This window comes from Colius striatus, chromosome 18 (assembly GCF_028858725.1).
Source record: "Colius striatus isolate bColStr4 chromosome 18, bColStr4.1.hap1, whole genome shotgun sequence".
Lineage (NCBI taxonomy): Eukaryota > Metazoa > Chordata > Aves > Coliiformes > Coliidae > Colius > Colius striatus.
In genome coordinates this window covers 12,829,481-12,849,364 of record NC_084776.1, presented here as the reverse complement: position 1 = coordinate 12,849,364, position 19,884 = coordinate 12,829,481, and the positions used below count along the sequence as shown (strand labels likewise).

General features: G+C 65.1%; 2 protein-coding genes across 2 annotated transcripts in view; one reads left to right on the top strand and one right to left on the bottom strand.

Annotated features, from left to right (window-relative positions):
* ARHGAP44 (Rho GTPase activating protein 44) overlaps positions 1-1,619 on the top strand; it is a 28,441-nt gene extending 26,822 nt beyond the window's left edge. Inside the window, exons 20-21 of the mRNA XM_062010881.1 lie at positions 95-451; positions 1,480-1,619. Of these exons, the coding sequence (XP_061866865.1) occupies positions 95-451; positions 1,480-1,619 (497 nt within the window). The remainder of the gene's footprint in view (positions 1-94; positions 452-1,479) is intronic.
* Positions 1,620-4,540: 2,921 nt separating this feature from the next.
* On the bottom strand, positions 4,541-13,460 carry USP43 (ubiquitin specific peptidase 43; the record flags this gene model as incomplete). Its single annotated transcript, XM_062011188.1, has 15 exons — positions 4,541-5,121; positions 5,201-5,296; positions 5,373-5,504; positions 5,959-6,307; positions 6,460-6,589; positions 6,677-6,754; positions 7,228-7,331; positions 7,846-7,957; positions 8,024-8,159; positions 9,388-9,514; positions 9,931-10,066; positions 10,241-10,333; positions 10,895-10,980; positions 11,938-12,078; positions 13,221-13,460. Coding segments are annotated over 15 exons (2,541 nt in total), but the record flags the coding sequence as incomplete, so codon positions are not given.
* Positions 13,461-19,884: the final 6,424 nt, after the last annotated feature.

Below are 19,884 nucleotides of genomic sequence, written 5' to 3'. Positions count from 1 at the left end.
GGGGTGGGGGTCCCGCTCGCGGTGACCCCCCCGCGCCCTGACCTCCCTCCCTCCCCGCCTCCCTCCCCCCCCCTCCCCCCCGTCTCTCTCGCAGTGGCCAAGAAGCTGGCGCCCATCTCTCCGCGGGCGGCCGCGGGGGAGCCGGGGGGAGGGCAGCCGTCCCCCGCCAGCCTCTCCCCCACGCCCCCCAGCACTCCCTCCCCGTACGGCCCCGCCGCCCCCCCGGGGCCCGGCCCGCCCGCCGCCCAGACCCCCCCCGCGCCTCCGCCGCCGCCCCCTTTCCTGCCGTCCCCCGCCAGCGCCGCCCCCAAGGGCCGCCCCCCCGCCAAGGGCCGGCCGCGGCCCGCGCTGCCACCCCCCCCGCAGCCGCCCCTGGCCGCCCCCGGCCTCCCCCCGCCCCCCGAGCTGCCCCGCCGGGACGCCGCGGGCCCCGGGGACAGAACGCCGACAGGTAACGGTGGGCGGGGAGGGGGGCTCGGGGAAGGGGGCGGGGGCTCGGCTGGTGTGTCCCTGGGCTTGGTGGTGGCCCCGGGAAGGTGGGGACATCCGTGAGCTGGTGGCGCTGGCCCCGGGAGGGTGACGATGTCCCAGGAAGGTGGTGGTATTCCCAGGAGGGTGACAATGTCCTTGGGAAGGTGGAACTGTCACTAGGGAGGTGTCGGTGTCCCTTGCAGGGAGATGGTGTCCCCAGGAAGGTGTTGGTGTCCCCAGGAAGGTGTTGGTGTCCCTGGGAGGGAGGTGGTGTCCCCAGGAAGGTGACAGTGTGTGTAGGAAGGTGACAATCTCCCTGGGAGGTGGAACTGTCACTGGGGAGGTGTCAGTGTCCCTTGCAGGGAGATGGTGTCCCCAGGAAGGTGACAGAGTACTCAAGAAGGTGGTAGTGACCCTGGGAAGGTGGAACTGTCACTGGGGAGGTGGCAGAGTCCTCGGGGAGAGGGTGATGTCCCCATGAGGGTGACAGTCCCTGCGAGCACCACGAGCCTGTGCTCTGCTTCCTGCGGCTCTGACCTCCCGCTCTCGAGCTGCTGTCGGGGTTGCGGTGTGTCCCGCGCCCGTGGCTGCAGCAGTGCGGGCTGCGCTGGCCGAGAGGCTCAGCCGGGGGCTGCGCTGGCCGAGAGGCTCAGTCGGGGGCTGCGCTGCCGCTGGAGACACCGGGGGCCGCAGAGGCCGGGGCCGGGCGGGGGTGAGCCCCCCACGCTGCCTGCGGGGAGCGGGGGATGCGGAGCAGGGGGGGCAGCGCGGGCGGCAGCGAGCCCCTGGGCACTCTGTGGAGCCGGGACTCGGCCGTCCCCGGGCGAGCAACCTGGCACGGCACCCTGCACGGCACATGGCACCGCGTGGCACTGCCGCGCCCGTGGCTCCGCGCCCCGTCCCGGTGCAGCCGCTGCCGCGGGGACTCGGTGTCACGGGCTGGGGCGGTGGCACAGGGCAGGGAGCGGCTCCCGCTGCCCCCGTCCCCATCTCCGTGCCCTCCCGCAGGTCTGCTCCGTTTTGAGGTCCCTCCCCTCCACGTCCCCCCAGACGCCGCCCTGGGCCGGGACGTGCAGGCGGCACCGCAGAGACTCCCGGGCGCCCGGCCGGAGGAGGAGGAGGAGGATTCGGAGAGCACGGCGCTATGACGGTGTCCCCCGTCCCGCAGCTCGCCCTCGCGGCCCCCGGGGCCAGCGGCACGGCGGGCCCCGCACCCCGGGTTGGGTGGCAAAGTGCCCGCTCTGGGGCCAGTCGCTCTTCTTTCTTTCGTTTTTTTTTCGCCTTATCCAGACTTTGCCTTTCAACCGGGTGCTGCGGCCCCTCCCCGCAGCCCCTCACCCTCCCGCTGCACCCACAGCCCCGGGACAACGTCGCCCCCTGCTCCGTGCCCCAGCGCTGGGTGCCACCGGTTACGGCCGCGGGGCCGCGGGCTCGCCGGCGCTTCGCAGCGGGGTTTCCAGCCTTTGGCTTTCTTCCCCCCTCCGCTTGTTGGCCGGAGCGGGACGGGGCCGGACCAGCAATAACCCGGGGCCGTGGCCAAGCCGCGTGTCCCTCGGCCCCGTTGTCCCCGGAGCGGGGGGGGTGTGGGGATGGGGGGGTGGGGGTGGCTTTGGTCGTGCATGCGAAGACAAATTAACCTTTTATCATTCCCAGAGAGACGAGAGAGAGAGATATATATATATATCGGCAGATATATATATGATATATTTGTATATATAGAGAGACACTATAGAGAGATTCGTTTTATCGGAGCCGTTCCCGCCCTCCCGTGTGCGGGGGCGGGGGGCTGGGGGCTGCGGCAATGGCAGCGCTTCGTCCCTGCTCCCGCCGAGCCCCCCGCCCCAGGCGGGTGTGGGGGTCCCGGCACCCCGAAGGATCAATAAACCCTCTGCCACCGCTGGGAAGACGCGGGGTCGGTCACTGCCCGCCGGCAGCGGCGGGGGGGCGAGCAGGGGGAGTGGCGAGGGATGGGAGGGGGGCTGATCCCTCGGGAGGGGGCGGGGAGGACACAATCCCAGACTCCCGACCTGCATTTGGTGGATCCCAGCCCACGTAGGTGCCGGCTGGTGGATCCGGGACAAGGGGCTGTGGGAGGGCGCTTGGCTGCAGGAGATGGGCTTTGATGAGGGTTGCGGGTGATAAAAGGAGGGGGGGCTGTTTTCTGCGGGCTGTGATGTCCCCAGGAGGGTGACAGTCCCCAGGGACAGTCCCCACGAGCCTGTGCTGCCGTTCCTGTTGCTCTGACCTCCCGATCTCGGGGTGCTGTTGGGGTTGTGGTGTCCCCCCCGCCCCCGTGGCTGCAGCAGTGGGATCAGTCGGGGGCTGCTTTGGCACTGGAGACACCGGGTCGTGGCCCCGTGAGATGGGGCAGCGTCACGCGTGAGGGAATCCCAGCCTGGATTCTGGGCTGGTTTGGGGGGGGGATCCCAGCCCGAGCTGGTGCCACGGATGGGTTCAGGACCGGGGATCCCGGAGGGCTCTTAGCAGCAAGAAACGGGGTGATGGGGGGTCATATCGAGAGTCGGGAGCTGTTCCACGGGGGCCGTCGCGGTCTCACGGGCGTGGGGGGCTCCAGCCCCGGGGTGGGCAGCACCCGAGCAGCGTGTGTACAGAAGGGCTGCGTGGCACCCAGGGCTCCCCACAGCCGGGACCTCACAGGGCAGGGCATGGAGAGGTATGTCCGGGGAGCGTGGGGGGCTCCGGGCTGTCCCGCCTGCGGCAGGGGCGGGTGCTGGGGGGGGGGGGGGGGTCTCACCCCCTCCCAGCTGCAGCTGGGGGGCGCAGAGCCGCGGTGGCAGCACTCACGGGAGCTGTGGGGAACCTGCCATGCCCACGGCTGCTGCTCGCCTGGGTGGCACACGACACTCACGTTTGTCCCCGGCTGCAAAGTGAAGTCACCGCCAGGGCCTTTGCCTGGAGCGGCCCTGCAGCAAGAGATTGGCTCCTCCACCTCCATCTCCACTTCAACACAAACCTACTTCTGTCTCCTCCACTTCTACCTTCCTCCCTGTCTCCTCGATCCCGTCCACCTCCCCTCATCCATCCTGTCTCCTCCCCTCTGATCCCACCTCTATCTCTGGATCTACCTCCACCACCCTCTTCCACTCCTCCACCTTCACCCTCACCCCTCCTCCCGCTGCGGCTGCCCCGTTTCTCCAGCCATCTCCTTCTCCTGCCCAGTGGGCACAGCCCCCCATACCACGACTCTCGGTGCTGTGTTCCCCCCGACCCCTCCAGCCCCGCGCCACTGCCAGCCCGATCCCCTGACCCCCACCTGCCCCTTCCCCATGCCCTGCGAGACCAGCGCTGCTGGGACACGAAGCTCTCCCCGCCCCCCACGCACCGCACCGGGCTCCTTTCACGTCTTTAATAGAAACCGACGGAGGGGGGTGGGCAGTGAGGGGGGGCTGCAGGCCCCGCGTACAAAAGCTGGCTGGAGGAACCGCGTATTGCATAGACCGGGGGTGGGGACCCCGCCCCCTGAACAGTCGCCTTTTAGCAAACAAAAAGCGTCTCTGAATAAAACTCTCCTGGTTCAATAAATACTCTGGCTCTGTAGAGCTGGTGGAGCCGGGGAGAGGGGATCACACCTGCCCCCCACCCCTGGGAGAGGGCCTGGGGGGTGAGTAGGATCTCACCCAGCGGGTTGGCATGACCCCGGGTTGGGGTGTCCCTGTTTGGAAGCCCCCAAGTCAGGATCTGTTTGGGGGTCTCCAGCTCACAATGCCCCTTTTGAGGACCCTTTTGGGAGCCTCCGGTTCAGGACACCCCCGCCCCTCCCATTTGGGAGCCTCTCATCGGGGTACCCTGCTTTGAGATCCCTCTGGGTTGAGGAGCCCTGATTTGGGAGGACCCAGTTTGGGCTGCCTCGTGCTTGGGGGTACCTGAATGTCTGCAGTGGGGGGCTGCCCCGGCTGAGACCCCAGGTCGGGATGCTCCCGGTGCAGGATAATCCTGTTTTGCTCCCTCTGTGTTCGGGATACCTGGTTGAGGAGTCCTTTAGGCTGAGACCCCTGTCCCGGAGCCGCTGGTGGGAGCCGCCCAGGGGGTGCAGCCCACGAGCCGTGGCTCAGAAGCTGGACTCGGGCACGGCCCTGGGGACCAGCGAGCCCCCGGGCTGCCGGCCCCGCTGCAAGGTGGCCACGGACGGACCCCGGGCGAATATTAAGGGAGGGCCCCCCACGCCCCTGCCCAGGGAGGCCGAGCGCCGCAGGGCCGCGGGGGGTCGCAGGCAGCCCGGAGCAGGGGAGGGCCGTGCTGCCGGGACCCCCGCGTCCCGCTCCGGCGCCGCCCCGCTGCGGCCAGGGCTGCTCTGGCTTCTGGGGGGCGGCCGCAGGGAGCCGTCGGCGCCGGCGCTGGCCGCTCGCCGCAGCGCGGGCAGGCGCGGGGGGTGGCGGGGGGCTCCCGGCCCCTCCTGGGGACTCGCCGGGGCAGGGTCGGCGCCGCTCTCCCCGCCCGTGCCGAGCGGCAGCGGGGCCCGGCGAGTGCCGCGGGGCCGGAGCCCCGACTCCGGGGGGGGTCCTGGCTCACCCCGCTCCCGGCCCGCGACGGACCCACGCGGGGACGCGTCCCGAGGGGATCCCGCGACGGGCGACACCTCGACGCTGCGGCCCCGGAGTCCCCGCACGGTGGGACGGGCCTCGAACCCACCTGCGGCAGAGAACGGAGCCGTGGCGGGGCAGGGACCGCAGCCTCAGCGCGGGGGGACACGAGGGAGGGTCAGTGTCACCTTTCTCCGGAGCGTCGTCAGGGCCGTCGGAGCGGGGAGAAACCGTGGCCCTTGTGCCCAGCAGGGACAGCCAGTGGGGCGGGGGCGCGGCGGGGTCTGCGGGGGAGGGGAAACGGGCGGGGTGAGGGGCGGCTGCGGTCGGGGGGGACACCCCGAGTGCCGGGGGTCTCACCGCCGGGGGAGCGCCGGCGCTGGTAGAAGAGGATGTAGGCGCTGGCGGTGCCGACCGCAGCCTCCCGCAGCCCCCGCACGCGGCTGTCGTCGTAGCTGTACCAGCGGCCGTCCAGCGCGTTGCAGCAGTAGGCTGCGGGGGCGGTGAGAGGGGGCCGGGCTCTGCCCTGCCCGCCCCCTACAGCCCCCGCTGCTGCTGGGGGGCACGTCCCGGGGCCAGGCTGCTCTGCCTGTCCCGCACCCCCCAGCAAATCCCCCCCACCCCTGCATTCTGACCCATAGCATATCCCCCCGCAGTGCCCCTCAACCCCATATGGTGTCCCCCACGCCATGCCCCATAGCACATCTCTCTGTGTCCCCCTCACCCCACACTTTGCCCGTATCATCCCACACACCTTGTGCCATGGCACACCCCTGCAGTGCCTCCAACCGCATGTCCCGCCTCTCAACCATTCCCCGTGGCACACCCTTGTAGTGCCCACAATCCCATATTGTGCCCCTCAACCCCATACCATGCCCCATGGCACACCCCATATTGTGCCCCCCAACCCCACATCATGCCCCATGGCACCCCCCCCTGCCCTCACCGGTGTAGTGTCCGCCCTGCATGCTGCCGTGGTGGTTGCAGACGGCGTACAGGTCGTACAGGCAGTCTTGGGGGCAGCTTGGGGGTGGGCAGGGGGGAGGCTGCCCGGTTGCCCATTGCTCCCCTAGCTGCCCCCCGGCCCGGCCCCGCTGTGCCACGTGAGGGGCCATGTCCAGCCCCCGCAGTGGGAACCTGACCAGCGTGGTGAGTTTGTGCCGCTGCTCAGCCACCTGCCGGAAGCGCTTGAGGTGGATGATGAGGATGTCGGGCAGCGTCCAGAGGCTGAGCTTCACCGTGCCCTGCTGTGGCACCTCGCAGTGCGGGCAGCGCCAGGCATCGTCTGGGGCCAGCTGCAGACACCATGTGCCTCGGCCACCTCCCTCCCCAGCACTCCCCTGCCACCCCCAACCCCCTCCCCACCCCGTCATCGCCCACTCTGCCACGGGGAGAGCTGGGCCCTGGCATCAGCTCTGTGGGGTGAGGTGGGCAGGGTGCCTGGTACCTGCTCCTCCTTGGTGTAGAGCTGGAAGCAGTCGTCCAGCGTGCAGCTGTGCTGCTGCCCGTGTGCTTCCTGCTGCAGCCGCACGCTCTCGGCATCCTGCACCAGCTCCTCCTGCAGGCTGCCGAAAAGGCTGCAGATGGGGGGCAGGGAGGGTGACCTAGGTGTTATCCTCCCCACCCTGTGCCCCCTCAGCTGCCTCAGGGTGTGAAGGACTCACTGTTCTTTGGTGCTCAGGTCCCACTCCACTGTCAGCTTGACGTGGGGAGGGCCGCCCGCCCCGCTCAGCTGCAGAGCCCTGTGGGAGGATGAGGCGAGATCTGAGACCACAGAGTCACAGAATCATTCTGGTTGGAAAAGCCCTTGAAGCTCCTGGAGTCCCAACCCTGCCCTCACCCTGCCAAGCCCAGCTCCACGGCTTTGAGATTCCTTCAGGGCTGAGGACTCTCCCAGCTCCCTGGGCAGCCTGGCACAGGGGCTGACACCCCTCTCAGGGAAACAGTTCTTCATTTTTGAGATGCCCCCAAAGCCCCTGTCCCTGTGGGCCACCCCCCTGCCAGTCTGTGGTGGGGACAGCCAAGTGCTCAGGGAGTAGGGTGGCCACCCACAGTGGCATCACTGGCCAAGGGCCACCTTTGGCTACCCAAAGAGACACCACAGTCACACACAGGGACAGCACAGTCAGCACAGGGACAGTGTGAGCAGCCGTGGGGGCAGCCCTGGTGAGAAGGGGACACCCTGGGGACAACGCTGTGCCTGCAGCCCCCTTACCTGTCAACGGCAGGGTGGCACAGGGGGTGAGGGTCCTGTGGGCACAGGTAGGTGCTGGGGCCTGAGCCCCCAGCCAGGCAGATGCGGAAGAGGCCTCTGGTGCCCTGCAAGGGCAGAGGGGTTGCGGGGGCTTCAGGGCCAGAGGACATTATAGCCAAGCATGGGGACACTATGGCCACCCTGGGAGACACCATGGTCATCCACAGCTCCATTACAGCCACCCATGGAGACACCATGGTCACTTATCGGGACATCTTGGCCACCCATGTCTCCACCACAGCCACCCATGGGGACACCACGGCTACCTAAGGCAACACCATGACTACCTATGGAGACACCACAGCCACCCATGGGGATGCCACGGCTACCTAAGGCAACACCATGACTACCTATGGAGACACCACAGCCACCCATGGGGATGCCACGGCTACCTAAGGCAACACCATGGCCACCCACAAAGACACCAGAGCCACCCATGGGGACGCCACGGCTATCTATGGCAACACCATGACTACCTATGGGGACGCCACGGCCACCCATGGGGACAGTTCCACCGCATCCCCCCCAGTTCCCCCGCGTGTGCGGCGGCAGCAGCCCCGCGGCCGGGGCGTCGCTCACCTGCGGCGGCAGCTCGGCGCGCAGCAGGGCCCGCAGCGGGGCCAGGACGCTGCGCTGCAGCCGCTCCCAGGACGCGCCGCGCTCCTCCCGCAGCAGCAGCGGCGGCCCGAACCTGCGGGCGGGCAGGGGCTGAGGGCGGGCGCGGGGCGCGCGGCGGCGCGGGCGGCACGGCGGGTACCTGGCGAGGCGGGCGCCGGCGCGGGCGGCGTGGCACAGCAGCAGCAGCAGGCGGGCGGCCCCGCGGGGGAGGCTCTCGGACGAGCGGGCGGCGGGCGGCGGGCGCGGGCGGGGCGGCGGCAGGGGAGGCCGGCAGGCTGCGCGGGCACGGCAATGCGGGGCACGGCGCTGCGGGGCACGGCAATGCGGGGCACGGCAATGTGGGGCACGGCGCTCGGTACCCCCGCCGCAGCCCCGCAGCACACCCACCGCGGCCCGGGGTCAGTAATGGCACAGCGCGCCCGGCTCAAACCAATCGCAGCAGGGCACGCGTGCTCCCAGCCAATCACACGTGACGGAATGCAAGGCTCCCACCAATCAGAGCAGAGCATGCCAGTCTCCAACCAATCACAGCGGAGCACAAGTGCTTCCAACCAATCGTGGGGAAAGGGAAAGCAAGGCCCCACCAATCAGAGCAGAGCATGCTTGCCTCCAACCAATCAGAGCAGAGCATGCCTGTATCCAACCAATCACGGCAAAGCACACCTGCTTCGAACCAATCATGGGGAAAAGGAAAGCAAGGCCCCACCAATCAGAGCAGAGCATGCTTGTCTCCAACCAATCACAGCGGAGCACAAGTGCTTCCAACCAATCGTGGGGAAAGGGAAAGCAAGGCTCCCACCAATCAGAGCAGAGCATGCTTGCCTCCAACCAATCAGAGCAGAGCATGCCTGTCTCCAACCAATCAGAGCAGAGTATGCCTGTCTCCAACCAATCACAGCAGAGCATGCCTGTCTCCAACCAATCAGAGCAGAGTATGCCTGTCTCCAACCAATCACAGCAGAGCATGCCTGTCTCCAACCAATCAGAGCAGAGCATGCCTGTCTCCAACCAATCAGAGCAGAGTATGCCTGTCTCCAACCAATCACAGCAGAGCATGCCTGTCTCCAACCAATCAGAGCAGAGCATGCCTGTCTCCAACCAATCACAGCAAAGCATGTCTGTCTCCAACCAATCACGGCAAAGCACACCTGCTTCCAACCAATCATGGGGAAAAGGAAAGGGAAAGTAGGGCTCCCACCAATCAGAGCACAGCATGCCTGACTCCAACCAATTGCAGCAGGGCACGTCTGCCTCCAACCAATCATAGGGTGAAGGCTCCCACCAATCAGAGCACAGCACACCTGCCGCTGACCAACCTCAGTGCCAGAACATTCAGCAATCACAGCAGGGAGAACACAACTGCCACCAATCCCAGCACAGGCCTCCCGGGAGCAGCCGCCTCTGCCCAACCCCAGCTGACAAGACATTGCTTCCCAGCCAACCCTGACCAATCGGGACGGCGCAGGCGGCTGGCACCAGCCAATGGGGGGCAGGGGGCGGTACCTGTGCGGCGGGTGGGGGGCGGGGGCTGGAAAGCGTAGAGGGGACCCCCCTGTCCCGCGGCTGACAGCGCCTCGGCATCGCCCAGCGAGCGCAGCAGCCCCTGCGGGGACACTTCGGCCAGCACCACCTGTGGGCACGTGCCCTCAGTGCCCCATGAGCCACCTCCTGGCCCCACGCCCACCCCTCGGCCAGGTCCACCCATGGGCACGTGCCCTCAGTGCCCCATGAGCCACCTCCTGGCCCCATGCCCAGCCTTTGGCCAGGTCCACCCATGGGCACGTGCCCTCAGTGCCCCATGAGCCACCTCCTGGCCCCACGCCCACCCTTTGGCCAGGTCCACCCATGGGCACGTGGCCCTCAGTGCCCCCAGGTAGCCTGCTGACCCCACACCCACCCCTTGGCCAGGACCACCTGTGGGCAAGTGGCCCTCAGTGTCCCCAGGCCACGTCCCGACCCCATGCCCACCCCTTGGCCAGAACCACCCATGGGCACATGGCTCTCCGTGTCCCACAAGCCACTTGGCACCCCTCTACCCCCCGTTACCTGCTCCGGGGGGACACATCCCTCCTGCGCCACCATCGCCCGCAGCTCGGCCACGGTGCCCCGCAGCGGCACGGCCAGGCCCACGCGCAGGAACCGCCGGTGCTCGCGTTGCAGCACCAGGGTGACGTTGAGGGCCCTGGGGACACGGCGGAGGGGACACGGGCACAATCCCCTCCTCAGCCAGCCGCTGCCACCCGGCCCTGTGCCACATAGACCCGACCCCCTCCCGTGGTCAGCGGTGACCCCAAACCGCGCCGCTGCCCGGCGCTGGCGGCCGTGCCGCTCATAGTGCCCGTGGGTGCTGGCTCACCTGGTCTGGCGCAGTGGGATGGGCAGTGAGATGCACAGGAAGGGGTCGAAGGTGTTGCTCTGCTTCAGGCAGTGTGGGCACGTCAGGGAAGACCTGTGCGAAACAGCAAGGCCACATCACCAGCGTGGGGATGGCACCCTGGTGCCCACCCTGGGGATGCAGCACCCACACACTGGTACTGCACCCGGGTACTGCACCCTGGGGGCCACAGTCTGGGTGTTGCACTCCTGGTACCACATCCCAAGTACCACACGCTGGGTACCACATCCTGGGTACCACACCCTGGGTACCACACCCTGGGTGCTACATCCCAGGTACTGCATTCTGGGTGCCACGCTTTGGGTACTGCATCCTGAGACCACATCCTAGGTACCACATCCCTGGTACTGCGACTCAGGCACCACATCCCAGGTACCACAGACCCAGAGGGGCTGAACTGAGGCATGAATGGAAGGATGGATGGATGGATGGACGGATGGATGGATGGAGGAATGAATGAATGGATGAATGAATGGATGGACGGATGGAGCCTCTCTACAGGACTGAGCCCTCCCCAGCTCATCCCCTCCCTGAGCTCACAGTCTGACCAGCACTGCCTAGGGCTCACAGGAGGGCTGAGGCTGTGGCTGGGCAGGATTGGACCCCCCTGCTTACCTGTACTGTGCCTGGAAGTGGCTCTGCACAAAGCTCTGCTCACTGGGGTGCTGGGGGGGTGGCAGGGAGTTGTTGGTGCCACTGCTCTCATCCTCTCCGGGCTGAGGGGCAAGAGGCAAATGGGTGAGGAAGTGTCTTAGGGAGCTGAGTCCAGCTCTGGTGTCTCCAAGGCACAGGATGGGCTGAAGGTGATGCTGAAGCTGCCTCTCCCAGCTGTGCCCTCCAGGCTGCTCCTTGTGCCTTCTCATGGGGAAACTTTGGGATATGTCCCATCCCAGCAGCTCCAGCATCCAGAGCTTCTGGATACTGAGTTGGAGTGAAAAAGTTCTTCCTCATCTCTAATCTCAACCTCTACTGGTGCAACGAGCCCGTTTCCTCTTGTCCTATCAGTTACCTGGGAGCAGAGACTGACCCCCAGCTCCCTGCAGCCTCCTGTCAGGGAGTGTGAGAGAGTGCTGCTGGCTGCCCTCAGCCTCCTCTTCTCCAGGCTCAGCACCCCCATTCCCTAAGCCCCTCCCCAGCCCCTTGTGCTCCAGCCCCTTCCCCAGCTCTGTGCCCGGCTCTGGCCACGCTGCAGCCCCTCAGTGTCCCTGTGGCAGTGAGTGAGGGGCCCAGCACTGAGCACAGCCCTCGAGGCTCTTAACCAATGTTCATTTACCAGGGTACTCTAAAGGAACTGGTACTGCCCCCAAAGCCATGGCCCTCCCCAGGGTCCAGCACGGCTCCTGCTGCCACCCCAGTGCTGATCCCAGCCAGGATGCCCTTGGCCTTCTTTTCCCCCTGGGCATACTGCTGGCTCCTGTTCAGCTGCTGTCCATCAACACCCCCAAGGCTGTTTCTGCTGCACAGCTTTCCAGCCCCTCTCCCAGCGGCCCAGCTACCCTGCCCAGCCCCACAGCACTTGTCAGTCAGCCAAACCACATCACCTGCATCCCCATCCCATACTGGGGGCAGGGGGGCAACTCCAGCCTCTCCCTCCCTGGAGATTTCTGCTTCCCCAGTCCCAGACCTGGCCCAGCCACCCCTGGCAAGGGCCATCCCACCTCCTCAGGGACAGTGGTCTGCTGGGCAGGGGAGGGGGCACCCAGGTCCTCGTGTAAACGGTCCAGTAGCCAGAGCAGGAACTCAAGGGCATCGTGCTGAGAGTTACCCCGAAACTGTGAACTGTGCTTGGAGACGATGTTCTGGAAGAGACAGGCAAGGAGGACACTGAGCCCAAACCACCCTGAGCCCACGGCCACGCTGAGCCCACACCACCCTGAGCCCATGGCCACGCTGAGCCCACACCACCCTGAGCCCACGGCCACGCTGCCCAGCAGGGACAAAGGGCTGGTTCCTTAGAACCCATTACAAAACCCCATCCCTGCAACAGTGTCTGCCCTCGTCCTGCCTCTGCCCTGGGGATGGCAGAGAGAAGGGGCACCAGCACAGCCCAGGGACATGCATCATTGTGGTGTCCCAGCTTGCTGCAGGGCAGTGCCCTGGGTACACTGGCCCAGGCTCAGCCCCCAGTACAGTGCTGCTGGGATCAGCACAGCCCCTGCCCTCCCCATCCCCCACAGCAGCCCAGGGCCATCCCGTGCCTCAGTTTCCGCTGCCTGCCAGTGCCAGTACAGCCACCTGAGATCCTGGGAGAGCCAAGGGCTGCTCATACAGTCCTGCTCACGTATGGCCCGTGGGCAGGGGGTTGCCAGTCCCTGAGCAACCTTCCACATCCCAAATCCAGATGCTCATCCTGCTACAGCCTGGCCCTCGGAGCCCTTCCACCAACGAGGAGCCCGAGGAGGGGACCAGAGATGTCCCTGACGGAGCCCTGTGCCCCGGAGGGCAGTGCTGGAGAGGGGTTTCAGCCCAGGAATCGGGCCAGGAGCAGCCACGGAGCTGCTGAAACCCCTGTGATGCTGAAGGGGGAATCGCTGAGCCGGGCTGTGCCGTGCTGCAACAGGCACCTGGCGAAGTCGAACTGCGGGAGCAGCCGGTCGGTCACAGAACCAGGTCCCTGCTGAGCTGTCCCTGAGAGCGGGGGCTCGAAGCAGCGCCCAGTGCCCCTCATCCCGCCCCTGTGCTCAGCCCGGGTGCGTGCTCACGCCGCGCCGGCATGCGCCCGCAGGGATGCGACCCGCACACAGGGATGCGACCCGCACACAGGGATGTGACCCGCACACAGGGATGGGGCCCGAAGCCACCGAGCTGGGCTCCCAGGCCCCATCCCGCCGCGCCCCACAGCCCCGAGGAGCCGGCGGCTCCAGGCGAGGGCTGAGCGCAGGGCGGCGGGCGGGCGCTGGGAGCGGGGGGATGCTGCGGACGGGGCGGGCGGGGCTCGTACCTTGAACTCGGCGGAGAGCTGCGGGGTGTAGTCGCGGGTCCAGAGGGCTCGGACCAGCGCCGCCAGCCGGTGCGTGACCTCGGCGCGGGCCCCGCGCGCGCGGTAGCGGCCCAGCGCCAGCAGCTCGGCCAGCGGCGCCGTGTGGCTCAGGCACTGCACCACCGCGTTCATGAAGCAGCTGTTGCCGTGGTTCCGCAGCCCCTGCGCGCCCGGCGGCCGCTCCCCCGCCCCGCTCCCGCTCCCCTCCGCCGCCGCTGCCCCGGGCCGCCGCCGCTCCCCGCCGGGGCCGCCCCCTCGGAACCCGCCCTCGTCGTCCTCGGGCGCGGCGCGGCGGCCGCCTCGGCCCCCGGCCAGACGGGCCCATGTGCGGAGCAGCCGCCCGGCCAGGCCGCCCAGGGAGCGCAGCGCCCGCCGCCGCCGCCCGCCCGCCGCCCGCCGCCGCGCCGGGCTGCCCCCGCCGCCGCCGCCGCCCCGCCGCCGCCCCGCCGCGCTCATGGCCCCCGCCGCCCGCCGCCCGCCGCCGGCCCCGCCGGCCCCGGCCCCGCCGCGGCGCGCATGGCCCCGGGCGGGCGCTGAGCGCTGGCTGCCGCCGGTGCCGGTGCCGGTGCCGCTGCGGGGGCCGCAGGGGCCGGGCGGCGGGTTTTGTGCGCGGCCGGCTCCTCCCCCGGCCGGGCCGGCAGCGGGAGCGAAGGGAGCCGGGAGGAGGGGAAGGAGGAGGAGGAGGAGGAGGAGAGGGAGCGGGGCGCGGGTGGAGAGATGCTGCTGTCGCTGGCGGCACGGGCGGCCCAGCCCCGGCACCCCCAGCAGCCCCCCGGGGCTTTCTCAGGAGTCCCAGCCATCTGCCCCCCCTGCAGCATCACCCGCAGCATCACCCCAGGGATCCCTGCCCGCTGCCCTCGGAACTGCCGGGGTACCCCAGCCCACCGCCCCCTCACAGCCCCAGGGCTTTGTCCAAGCCATGTCCTCCCGGCATCTCCCCAGCCCCCAGCATCCCCCCGGCGCTTTCCCTGAGTCGCAGCCGTGCCGTGCTGGCCTCAGCATCAGTCCATGGTCAGCATCGTCATCATGGTCAGCCGCCTCCCTCCTGCCAAGTCTGGGTGCTCTTAGCTGGGACAGTCCTCAGCTGGCCACCCACCGCGCGGAGGTTTTGGGACCCAATGAGGTTCCCTTCACGCAGAGCGACAGAACAGGGGTTGCCAAACCAGTGCTGGCGGACCCCCGAGGCTTTGGACACCTCCTGCCTGCCCCACAGCTGCTGGCACCATGTGGGTGCTCAGCTGGGGTCCTGCAGAGCCACGGGGATCAGCGCCCAAGTCCCCTGCAGCTGGGGGCTGTTGGGCTCCCCATCCCTGCAAACACCTCCAAGTTCAGGGCTTTGACTCTCAGACTGTCTCTGCCTCCACAGTCAAACTCATTCCTCGGTGTCCTTCCAGCCAGAGATCTGTGAAATCCACCTTTACAAAGGCAGTTTGTCAAATGCTCTTTTTGAAGGGTATCCTTACAATCAGCTGCCTTTCCCTACATGCAGCCCAAAAGGTTCCAAGAGCTCTCTGGGGCTCCTGGCTTCTCCCTGGTGCTGCTCACGGCACAGTCCTGCTGCAGACCCCGTGCAGACCCCAAGGAGGTGGGAACTGGAACCCACTGGAGCATCTGCAGGAGGGTTGGGGGATTTTTTTTCCTCCCTTCTGAATTATTTACCACCGGCACGTTTTGCTTCCTTCAGTGAGGGAAGAACAATTTATCAAATCTGGAAAGCTCCTGGCTCCTTGAAAAGAAAAGCACTTGTTGTTTCTCTGCAGTCGGCTTTGGCTGGACACTCGAGGCCAAAACCTGAGAGGGAACCTGAGCAGGGCTTAGCACTGAGTTAAGTGGAACCAGAAATGCAAAGCAACTTGATAATGAAAGCAAGGCAAAACAGAAAGCACAACAAAGAGGGGCAGAAAGTCAGTGAGGCAGGAGCCAGCCTGAGAGAGTCTGATCAGAACCCAGCGCTTGTTGGAAGGGGGTGAGTGGAGAATGAGACCTGGTGAGCTGAGGAAACAGTCTAAAATGTGAGAGTGAAACAGCATCATGTTCACAAAGGCCAGAGCTGCCTGATTCAGACAAAACTAGACCATGGAAGTGGCTCCCCTGGGGTCCCCAGAGACCTGCAACAAGGGGCAGCAGCCAAACAGCACCAAAGGTCTCTCCGGTTCCCTGCTGCCCAGTGCACAGCACAGGGGTGGGCACAAAGGCACAGCACAGGAGTGGGCACAGTGAACAGCACAGGGGTGGGCACAAAGGCACAGCACAGGAGTGGGCACAGTGCACAGCACACATGAGCCAATAGCTATGAATTCAGGTTCTCCTCTGGCAGTGCCATCCCCAGCCCTGGGGCACTGGTGTCCGGGAGATAACGGCACCTTATCCCAATCCAAAGCAACTCCCCTACTGAATCGTGCACTAGGAGCACTCTCCCTGCTGAGCTTCCTCTCTGCAACATCCCATTTGCCATCTTCCCTCTTCTGCAAATCGTTCACCTCCTTATTCAGGCTGAATGAGCCGTCTCTGGGTGCTTTGGTGCTGGCTCGTGGCAGCATTTTCTCCCTAAAAATGCCTTTTTTTGGTACCTTGTGGCTGCCTCCAGCTTCTGCCCTTCAAGCTGCTGTGTCCTGTGTGCCAGCCTTAGACTTTGGAGCAAATTTGAGATGGGGAAAATCTAAATGTCAAGTGCAAAGAGAAGAGGAAAGCCACGTGTCACTGGCATAGAAAACTCCTTGTTGTTGTGGCACGAGGTGTGGCGGTGCCTCAGAGCCCGGCTGGCTGGGATGAGCTCAAACACACGGCTGGTTTGGGCTTGATTTGGGAGATGTGCTGGTGGGACAGTGTTAGAAACATCTCTGGCTGGGCAAGAGTCTCTGCAGCAGGGAGGCCCTTGGGTGTTAGGATGAGCACAAGAAGAAAAGATCCTGAATAGATCTGAGCTGAGCTGGTTCAGGCCCAGCAGAAATCCATTCTCATGCTGCCAAATCACAGTAATCATACAAAAAAAGAGAAATCTTTGTATGTGCTCACTGGGCTTTGCCACAGGACAATGCTTTCTTTCTTTAAGCCTCTCCCTCTGTTCTGGCCCAGGCTGGAACATCTGTGCAGCAGAGTGGAAACACGTTTCATCAGCCCCATCGCTGCCAGGGCTTGTGCCCTGTGGGCAGGTGAGGGTGGGCTGGGGGGGACAAGGTGGGTCTGGGAGAATCAGTGTGGGAAACCTGCTGCCCTCTCACTGCCCACCTCTCTGCCCATGTTACTGCCAGCCCAACTGCCCTCACTGTTATAGAACCAGAGAATCATTTCGGTTGGAAAAGCCCTTGAAGCTGCTGCAGCCCCAGCCCTGCCCTCACCCTGCCCAGCCCAGCACTGACCCACAGCCTCAGCACCTCAGCTCCAGGGCTTTGGGATCCCTCCAGGGCTGGGCACTGCCCCAGCTCCCTGGGCAGCCTGGCACAGGGGCTCACACCCCTCTCAGGGAAACAGTTCTGCCTCAGCTCCAGCCTCAACCTCCCCTGGGGCAGTCCTCCTCTAGTCCTGTCACTCACTATTTGGGAGCAGAGACTGACCCCCAGCTCACTGCAGCCTCCTGACAGGGAGCTGCAGAGAGGGCTCCTGTCTCCCCTCAGGCTCCTCTTCTCCAGGCTCAACACCCCCATTCCCTCAGCCCCTCCCCAGCCCCTTGTGCTCCAGCCCCTTCCCCAGCTCTGTGCCCGGCTCTGGCCATGCTGCAGCCCCTCAGTGTCCCTGTGGCAGTGAGTGAGGGGCCCAGCACTGAGCACAGCCCTGGAGCTGCAGCCTCCCCGGGGCCCAGCACAGGCCCCACTGCCCCCCAAGCCCTGGGCAGCTCGATGGGGTGATGTTGGTGCAGGGCTTTGCAGACTTGGCTAATGGCAAGTGCTTTCTTCCTGCAAGTGAGGGCAATGGAAACCTGCAGTGGGCTTTAAGTGCCTCTTTCAGTGTGAAGCAAAGCTGTGATGCTGCTCTGCTGGCAGAACAGGGCTGTCATCTGGCCTTGTCCCTATTGGGAGGACAGGTACAGAGGCACCAGCAATCCCTTGTCTAATGGTGGTGTTCCATTTATTGGCTGAGGGCAGAAAGAGCTTCCCCCTGCAGAAAGCACCTCTCCACTGAAATTAAACTCCAGACAGCAAACTAAGGCATGTAGTGCCCCCGTTAGAGATGGGGGCTGCCTCTTCTTGGAGTATGTTTGAGGAGGAGCAGTGCCAAGGCAGGTAAATGCAGCTTTTCCAGGGCTCTCTCATTGTGCTGATGAATAGAGATGAACACGCTCCAGTGGCTTCCAACATGAAAAGCCAGAGATGACCCTGAGCTGCAGGAGCCTCCCCAGCTTGTTTGCAGCAATTCTGCTTTGGTTTTTAATGCATATGTATGGTCCTTGGCTGCTTCACTGAGCAGGTGCCTCGGGGCTGTTTGCACCTTTTATCCCCTCTGAAGTAAGATGATGGGATCTGTGTGGTTGGTACTGAAACTGGGGGAGGGAGGGAGGGGAGAGCCAGGTCCTGACACACACCAGCTGCACACGTGTGGGGCAACAGCCTGGGGCTCTGCTGGGTGTCAGGGCCTGGTGGGGAACTCAGAGGAGTCAGAGGGTAACCAGCATCACCCCTTGGGTATCTGCAGGAAACAGAAACACAACTCACAGAGCTACAGACATGAAACTTCATGTTTGCTCAACCAGGAACTGGCCATCACAGAACAAACATTGGCCCCATCCTCTCCACACCCACCCTTTAGGGACTGATCAGCATTGAGAAGGGCCCCCTGAGCTCAACCTTCTCTTCTCCAGGCTGAACAGCCCCAGGTCCCACAGCCTTTCCTCCTCACACATGTTCCATCCCCTCAGCATCTTGGTGGCCCTGCCCTGGCCTGTCTCCAGAAGGCAGTGTAAGGGAGGTCAACCATGGTGCCATCCTGCCCTGGCCTCTTCTCCTGCTGCTGGGAATCCAGCTGGATGCAGGGGCAAAGATGTCAGTGACAGTGTGTGAATGTGCCTTCTGCCAGGGATGCCACTTTGTTTTGCCAACATGACACAGCTCCCTTTGGTCTGTCCCACTGCCAGGACAAGGGGTCACAGGCACAGGCTGGAGCACAGGAAGCTCCAGTGGCACAGAGGAGCAAGTCCTTTGGTGCTGAGGTGAGGGAGCCCTGGCCCAGGCTGCCCAGGGAGGGTGTGGAGGCTCCTTCTCAGGAGGTTTCCAACCCCAGCTGGACACGTTGCTGTGCCCCTGATGGAGGAACCTGCTGTAGCAGGGGGTTGAGCTGCATGAGCTCTGCAGGGCCCTTCCCACCCTCAGCATTCAGGGGTTCTGTGAAGTGGGGGGCACTAGAGCTCCCCAGTGCTTATGGTAACAGTGCACTCATTAGGGCTGGTGCTGTTTTCCAGGGTTACAGATCTCCATTCCTAATGGGGCTCTTCCTCATGACTGATGGCATCATGATGGACACAGTCATGCCATAAAATACAGCGTGGCTGCTGTCAGGTAAATCCAGGATGGGGAAGTCTGGGACTGTTTGCCAAACACACTCTGTTCTGGCAGGCCAGCAGCACAGGTTGCTCTGCAGCTCTGCTTCTGCCTGTTACTCATGTAGGTCACATCCATTTGTAGAGCCCCAGGGGCTCCCTGGGGACTCAGCAGTGCTGCTGAGGAGTGTGGCTGGCTCTCAGCTGTGGAAGCTGTGCAGGGAGGGCAAAGCCGTGCAGGGAAGCAGCCCATGGGCACAGCTGGGCACTGCTGGGAAAGCGGAGGAGCTGCTGGCACTTGGCACAGCCACAGGGCCCATCGGCCACATGCACCCACAGACTGAGTCACCCAGTGCCTGCAGCCACAGCTGCTGCTGTGACCAGCTCCATGTCCCACATGGCACTGGGCAGTGCCACATCACCTCCCCACAGCAGCAGCCATGGATGGCACAGCTCAGAGTGGGCACCACGGCAGGGGCTAAGGCAGCAAATCCTGCAGGCTGTGCCACAGACAGGGAGAGGCTGTGCCATGGACAGGGAGATGCTGTGCCAGGGATCAGGGAGAGGTTGTGACATGGACAGGGAGAGGTTTTGCCATAGACAGAGAGAGGCTGTGCCAGGGACAGGGAGATGCTGTGATATGGACGGGGAGATGCTGTGCCAGGGAGATGCTGTGCCATAGACAGGGACATGCTGTGCCAGGGACAGGGAGAGGCTGTGCCATAAACAGGGAGAGGCTGTGCCATAGACAGGGAGATGCTGCGCCAGGGACAGGGAGATGCTGTGCCAGGGAGAGGGAGAGGCTGTGCCATAGACGGGGACATGCTGTGCCATAGACAGGGAGAGGCTGTGCCAGGGACAGGGAGATGGTGTGATATGGACAGGGAGATGCTGTGCCAGGGAGATGCTGTGCCATAGACACAGAGATGCTGTGCCATAGACAGGGAGAGGCTGTGCCAGGGACAGGGAGATGGTGTGATATGGACAGGGAGATGCTGTGCCAGGGAGATGCTGTGCCATAGACACAGAGATGCTGTGCCATAGACAGGGAGAGGCTGTGACAGGGAGAGGGTGTGCCATAGACAGGGAGAGGCTGTGCCAGGGAGAGGGTGTGCCATAGACAGGGAGAGGCTGTGCCATGGACAGGGAGATGGT